The sequence below is a fragment of the Vipera berus genome, assembly GCF_964194415.1.
Source record: "Vipera berus genome assembly, chromosome: W".
NCBI lineage: Eukaryota > Metazoa > Chordata > Lepidosauria > Squamata > Viperidae > Vipera > Vipera berus.
Window position 1 is genome coordinate 30197458 of NC_138210.1, and position 8010 is coordinate 30205467.

The following is an 8010-nucleotide window of genomic DNA, read 5'->3' on the forward strand; positions in this document are numbered from 1 at the left end:
TGAAGATTTCGGCCTATTTGAAAGATTACTCGCAGGAACGCTATATTATGGAAGGGAGAAAATGGCTTGAGTTTACTCAGAATAAGTATAGGGTTAAGAAGTTTTATATTTGAATAAGTCTTCTTTCTTTATTTTTTTTTCTATATTAGTTTTTTTTTATATATATTTAATATTACTAAGGTTTGTTTTATCCTATATAAGCTAGAGAGTGATAGATTTTAGAGTTTATGGTTGTTAGTATATGGTTGTTTATGATTGTTTTTTTTTATATATACCTTGTACTTAGCTCTGGGAAGTCGGGGGGGGGGAGGGGGGGAGGGGGGAGAGGAAGGGGGGGAGGGAGAAGGGGGGGAGGGGGGATTTTTTAAGGGAAAAATTGTATGTTAAAACTTTTTAATAAAAAAAAAAAGAGAACAGTTCAGAGTGCTTGGCTATGGTTAAGTGCAAAGGGACTGTGGAATAGTGTAATAGGACTCACTTTCAAAAGCTGACTATCAGTTGTTTCACTTGCAAGGGAAACTTCAAATGGGCTATGGCTGGGGTAGGGAACCTTGGCTCTTTTATGACTTGTGGACTTCAACTCGCAGAATTCCTGAATCAGCATGGCTGGTTCAGGACTTCTGGGTATTGAAGTCCACAAGTCAAAAGAGCCAAAGTTCCCTACCCCTGGGCTGTGGGAATCTTGAGTCCTTTTACTGTTGCATAGTTTATAAAATTAGCTGTAGCTCCTGAATCCTGTAAAGCAGTAACAATTTCTTCCCATCCGCCTGAGAGACCTAAAGTGACATCAGTCTTTAACAACATACCTAGGTGGGTTTGAATGTGAACCCTGTTCAGTGTTTGAAGAATCCCTCCTCTAAGCTCTTGCAGGTAGGCTGTTGTCATTTCCCATTTCTATGGTTTGCATTTGGGATGTCTGTCACTGGAACTGTGGCTGCAACGCCTGTCTCCTCCTGGGTGGTTTGGAAGTGCAGTCCTTGACCAAGTGCCTGGATTCTCTACAGTAGAAACAGTACTAAAATCTCAGTGCCTCTGCCATTCTTCTGTGGCTGTGGATTGTCTGGCTGCATCAATTTGCATAGGCTCCTCTCCCCCTTGATCAGCTTCAGTCAGTGTAAGAGAGATGAGGACTGGATATGGGAGTTGAGCTGGTAGCTTGCAATGGTTGGAGCAAGCCCTGATCTCTTCTAAACATGAGTCAATTATAATGCAGGTTCTGTAGATTTCATCCAGTGTTTGGGGAACTACCTGCCTGATGAGTTCATTTGCAATTCTGTCATTGAGGCCATGTCTGAATTGCACCAACAGGGAAGGCTCATTCCAGTTCAAGTCTGCTGCAACCATTTGAATTCAGTGTAGAGCCATACTCTCCAGTTGCCTTGTTGGAGCTCTTGAATTGTGCATGTGGCAGTGTCTTCTTGGGTGGCATCTCTGAAGTGTTGTCTGAAGTGTACTAGGAAGTTTTAATAGTTATCCATGATTGGGTCATTGCACTCAATCATGGGGGAGCGCCCATCTAGTGGCTGAAGCTGTGAGGAGGCTGAGAATGAAGGACACTCATGATCTGTCCATTAGAAACTTCACTGGTCTGGTGCCAATGAATAGTTCACATTGGGTAAGAAATGTTCTCATCTTGTCTGAGTCTCCTGCAAATCTCTGGGGTAGACATCCAGGGGTCCTCTGCAGTGGAGCACCAGTTGCTGATGGTGGAGCAAGAGTATCTGGTGCATATTAGCTGCTGTATTTCACACCTTGGTTTCCAAACCGTCTTGTTGTCTGTAGAGGATATTCATCTCTGAATTGTCTGCTGCTGCTCCAGCTTGTGGATCCGATGCCATGCTGTGGTTTTCATAGTAGTCTGTGAAAGTTTAGGTGAGTAGATCAGATTAATGTCAGGTGCAAGTAACCAGGAACAGAAGTTAAGTTCAAAGCACTAAAAGTATATTACATGCAACCTATACACAAGAATCTGATCTACTGATGGTCAAACCAAATTGGCACTCGATAAGGGTCATTGGAATTCATGGTGGGGGGTGGACCTGGGTTTCTTGTGGGAGTGTAGCAACTCCAAATTGATGACACATTTGACACCACCCTCAGGCTCAGCCTGCTCGTCTCCTAGAACTGTGCCACTTAGCAACAGCAGTTCTGGCAACCTCTAGTTACTGTTGTTAAGCAAACCACAAGTTGTTAAGCGAATCACCACAGCTTATTAAGTAAGGACCTAATGGGACTATGATTTCCAAGTTCCTGCCAGCTTCCCCATTGACTTTGCTTGTGAGAAGCCAGCAGGGAAGGTTCACATTTACATTACTGCGGGATGCTATGATGGTTGGAAATCTGGGCCACTGTTGAGCAACCAGGTAATGATCACATGACCACAGGGGTGCTGTGAAGGCCAAAACCTGGAGGACCAGTCATAAATACCACTTATTCAGCACCATTGTAAGTTGGAACTGTTGCTGAACAAGTGGTTGTTAATAGAGCACCACCTGTACTTATTTATTTAATCAATTTATATGGCTGCTTATATCACAGATGTATTTCTGGTAGCTCACAACTTATTAAAACAATAAAAATAATATTAGTGAAACATAGAATCTAAAATGGATGGTGAGAATAAGTGCAAAACAGCAGCAATGCCCCAGTCAGCTAACTTCCCACCCTCGTGCTCAGGAACACATCTAGATTTTCAGTGCTTTGCAAAAGGCTGTCAAGGTTGGAGCAGGGTTGTTCAGAGTTCAGGTGTTATGACAGAAAAGGCCTGCTTCCTAGGTCCCATTACATCATTTAATTGAGGGGACCTGGAATGAGCCCTTCCTATCAAACCTAGTGGGATGGGTATAGACAACCAAAAAGAGGCAGTGCCTCAAATAACCCAGCCTCATGCCATGAGATGATAACCAGCACCTTGAATTCCACCCAGAAGCCAATATAGTTGGCTGTTGCTTTGCAGGGCAAACCAGATAGGAAACATATGCAGATGGGTGACTTCAACGTAAAGCTACATTGACATAATCTTGCAAGTCTGAAAATACATTCCCTTCCCCCCCCCAGTCTCCTTTACAGCCTGAGAAACTAGGGACAATCTCTTCTGAGCCTCTTGCCCCACCTACTATCCAGCTTCCCTTGGTGGTGTCTCTTTGCCCATTCTCCCAAGGTCATTCCCATATATCATTACACTGGCAGAGCACAGAGGAAAAATGGGCATACACTGCTGCATTCTGGACCAGTTGCAACTTCCAGATGGTCTTCAAGAGCAGCCCCATAAATAGTGCATTGCAGTAATCCACTTAGGGGGTGACTACAGGTAGTCCTTGACCAGATTCAATTTTACAAGTTTTTACAACAGATATAAAGCAGGTCTCTGCAGTTGTTAAGCAAACCACATGGTGGTCAAGTGAATCCAGCATATCCAATGGGCATTTTCTGCCAGAAAACTGCAAAAAATAATAATAATTGTTGCAAGTTGTGGTCACGTAACCACGGGTTGCTGTGTCTGGTAGTAAATGTGAGCTGGTTGCCAAGTGCCTGAAGTATGATCATATGACCATGGGGGAGATGTGCTGCAGTCATAACTCATAAGAGTCAAGAAACTCAACTACCGACAACAGGGGTGTCAAACTGCTGGCCCACAGGCCGGTTGCATCATGTGGAGGCTGCGCTCACCCCAGCTCCAGCAATGCGAAAAAAGTCACGATACGTCGCAACATGTGACACGGCGAGTTTGACACCCATGAGCCACAGTAATCATTGAAACCAAGTATTGGGAGGTTTTTCTTTATATTCTTTGCTTTTCACAGGGATTTGTGCACAGCATTTGGGAAAGATGTCCTCAAGATGGTGGAAGCTAGGCCCATGATACATGAATTACTAACTGAAGGAAGAAGATCAACGACGAACAAAACAAAAACCCTTGCTACCTGGGCCACTAAAGAGTTGAGAAAACTGAAAAATCAAGCTTGGTAAGAAGGCTCCAACTTTTTTGTTCTTTAAAACATCTGAGTTGTTCCTATACAGTTTGCATTAGACGTTCGGAGAACTAATGTAAGGCCCAGAATATGTTAATTCCCCACTGAGTAAGCTTCAAAATGGTGTAGGAAGTAGTATTTGGATTATCATCCCCATGGCCTTTGTCTTCAATGTCCTATTCAAAAATTCCTTATTTCTTTCAAGACCTGCTTTAAAAAATATAAGAAATCTTATGCAACGTGATGTGACAATTGAAGTGAAAAAGTTGTCTAATGCGAATATTTGTTTAAAAAACCCACAATAATGAAACAATCTTATTGCTACTAAAGAAATTGCAAGTGTCTCTTTTTATATTACACTGCATTGCCTTCTTATTTTTCTTCACTTACAGATCTTTTACTGTTGGGATGACACCTGAGACCCCCACTGGAATTCTCCAATCTATTGAGGAAAAAAAAAACCAACCCGAAGTGAGGAGTGTGCACGAATGCTGAGTGTTTGGGAATGAGAGGATGAGTGAGTGAGAGCCTTAAACACACCAAGGTGAAAATCCAGCCACGGCAAATGGCAAAACCACTGTTAATGGAGCTAATCACTGACTTGAATAGCAACAAAACCTTGTCACTGCTTGCCTCCAGGAAGTAGAAAATGATTCAGTACAGTCTCTTCTGACAAGGACTAATTCTCTTGTCTTTTGGACAGTGAAGAGGTAGTTTACTTAGTCTAGGACAGAGAAAAGCTAGCTTCAGGTTCAATTTGAGTACTCACTTAATAAGGTCTGGCTTTTGTTGCTAGAGAGGAGAAGATGGGGTCCCCAGCCCACCAGTTACCTTTTTTCAGGAGGGAGGGGAGTTTTTGGACACACAGCACTGTCATTGCTCAAGACAAATGGGAAGGGTGAAGGATTTTCTTTCAAGAGTGTGTGTGTGTGAATGAGGCAGTATCTACATTCTCAATTGCAGTTGATGTTTCCCAAAAGAAACACTGAAAAGATTAGCAGTTGCATTTCCTAAATTAACAAGTTCAGTCTACTTGAAGTGGCAGAAAAGTATGAGATTTGAATTGGGGAGGGGTAAATAGAAGTTGCCCCATGTAGGGTTTCTTTAGGGGATTGTAGGTGGGATGTTCAAAGCTCCCGTTGTGACTTTTTTCACAATCTTGTTTCAATAAAAAGCTCCTTTCCTTCCTGAATTTTGTTCAACTGTGAATGTAGAAACCCGGGATGGGGTGAGAGGCGGGTAGGGTGTCCAGAAGACATGTCAGTGGAGACATTAGGATCCAGTTTTTCCAAATGGGATGTGAGGCTTTGAAACAAAACACAACTTTGAATTGGTGATAATAAAAACAAGCAAAACGGGACAAAGCCCCTTTTGCTGTGAACAAAGCCTGAACCATACACAATTGTGCCAAAGAATTTTTTAAAAGTCTAAATAAAAAAACCTTTCAGGAAATATTGGATTGCAAAAATGAAGTTGAAATTAAATGTTCAAACAAAAAAAAGATAAAAGTACAATTTGGAAACTGCTTTGCCTATTCTCTTTATTTGGTTCTGATATGGGGTTAGTTTTATATACTGAAGCTTACACAGGATGGCATTTGTAAAAGGTTATATTTTTCCACTGCAGTTGAAGATTAATAAAATGGTGTCAAACATCCCCCCCTGTACTTTTTCTATTACTCTTTCCAGCAAACAGAAAATCTTTTCCCAACCCCTCCACCCCAAATTAAATCTATAGTTTCATATATTTAAAAATTTTGTTGCATTATAGCAAGTGGGCAGAGACAACTATTTTCTAAATATTAAGGATTCCTAAAAGCAGAGGGAGTGAGACCAGCTTCTAACTATGCAGCTATTGATGCTTAGGGGCTTTCAAAAGATGGGTGCTTTTTATGCTTGCCTTGTAAAATAGGGGACCTAATCCTTTCAAGAAGCATTAAACACATTTAAAAACAAACCCTCACCTCCCTATTCTCTGTATTTTCTCATGCTCATCTTGGGATTCTCTTTGGTTACCCATTCTCACTGGAAAGCAAGCATGCCAGTTTCTTATACAAGGTATCTGTTGTGTGCCTTTCAGTGCCAGGTTCAGAATTGTATCCCCAAGTGCCAATTCCTTGAACCAGTATACAAAACAAAAACTAAAGACAAGACCAGATGGCTAAGCAGGTAGTTCCAGCATGAGTCTCAAAGATGGAGTATTTTTGGTGATGCATGGTGTTTGTGTGCCAAAAATACTTTTTGGAACAATGGTGTCACTGGGTTTTCTCTACCCAATTCAGTGGGCTGCCCAAACTCTAGAAGGCTCACTCCAGCCTTATTTTAGCCCGCCAGACACCAGATCCTTGGGTAGTAGTTCCACACCCTTCCTAGGTCTACTGCTGCTCTGTTTTACTATCAGGAGTGAGCTTCTCCAATTCTTCTTTTATGTCAGAGCATGCACAGTCTTATTGCGCTGAGATAACCCAGGAGTAAACACAGTAAACAGTGGTCTATATTAAATGGTGGTTTATATTACACTATCTAGAATATCATACACCAGGAACAATATACATACATGTGTTAAAACAGCAGGATCCAACACACCACAGCAGGAAGACAGAAGAGAAAGAACACATCTGCGGAGCCTTCCCTTTTATACAAAGCTCTTAAAGAGATACAGACCCTGTTTGCTCTTAAAGAGACATAGACCCTGCTTAGTCATTTCCAACGTTACATCATACATTACATCAAGTGGTTAGCTTCTAAATCATTACCTTGACATCTTAGGTTGCTTCCAGTTTCCTATTTGGATTAGAAAACCCACAACTCTTCTTACTCCCAGAGCCCTTCTGTGCCCACTGCTGTCCAAAACTAGCACACCCACAACATATAAGTCTGGTTTGCTGCAGGCTTTTTATAGCTGCTCTTTGCTGAGCTGTCAGTCTGCCTAGGGAGAGGTCTTAAAGGGGCAGGCACCATCAGCCCAGGTGCTAGCTAATCTTAGGCAGCCTGCCCTCTCACAGATGGCCAAAAAACGTCTACTTTGGTCTCATCAGACCATAGCACATGTTCCCACATACTTTTGTCAGACTTGATGTAGGTTTTTGCAAAATGTAGCTGGGCTCATGTTTATAAGAAAAGGCTTCTGTTTTGCCACCGTACCCAAGGTGGGGTGGGGTGCCACCCTAGCCCAGACATATGAAGAATACGGGAGATTCTTGTCACATGTAGTACACAACCAGTACTTGCCAGAAATTCTTGCAGCTTCTTGAAAGTTGCTGTAGGCCTCTTGGCAGCCTCCCAGGCCAGTTCTTGTTTTTTCATCAATGTTAGAGGGACATCCAGTTCTTGGAAATGTCACTGTAGTGCCATATTTTCTCCCCTTGATGATGACTACTGTGTTCCCTGATATATCCAATGCCTTGGAAATTGTTTTGTACCCTTCTCCTGACTGATACCTTCCAACAATGAGATCCCTATGAGGCTTTGTAAGCTCTTTGCAGACCAGGCCTTTTGCTGTAAGAGGCAACTGATTAAATGTCAGAAAAATCCTACTAGAACAGCTGAAATTTATATGGGCGCAATAATAATGCAAACTTTAGGAATTACTCAAGTGTTATATATGCAAAAAGATCTAAAATTTCTTTTTCTTTCCCTTTTATTCAACCCATTCTTAAACCCACTTTATAAGCATAAAACAAAGCATTGGAACTGTCTTTTAATTATATATGTGAGACCAATAGAAAATCCAGTCCAACTCCATTTATTTAAGTCACTCCCTCCAGCTTGTCCTCATAAAATAAAATCTTTTTCTTCTGAATGTCTATTAAATATAAACTCTCAATAGATTCTCCAATATGATTTTAAAACAAATACGTCCACATTGCCAATTTCAATTTTGAAGTGGACACCCCAAACCTGTTCTTGAGGATTGTAGATTTACTTGAAACTCTTCTTTCAATTGCGCTGGGGGGCTTGTAATTAAACCATCTTCATAGTAGGCACTATTAGTGTCAGATTTATATTCCAAAAGTACAATTAAGTCCTTTGAATTGTCA

General features: G+C 41.6%; 1 protein-coding gene across 1 annotated transcript in view; it reads left to right on the plus strand.

The window, feature by feature from the left end:
- LOC308676253 (importin subunit beta-1-like) overlaps nt 1–5522 on the plus strand; it is a gene marked incomplete at its 5' end in the record, with an annotated part of 67778 nt that extends 62256 nt beyond the window's left edge. The window contains 2 exons of the mRNA XM_081342067.1: nt 3804–3965; nt 4364–5522. Coding sequence (XP_081198193.1) covers nt 3804–3965; nt 4364 — 163 coding nt within the window. The 3' untranslated portion in view covers nt 4365–5522. The remainder of the gene's footprint in view (nt 1–3803; nt 3966–4363) is intronic.
- Between the last annotated feature and the right edge of the window lie 2488 nt (nt 5523–8010).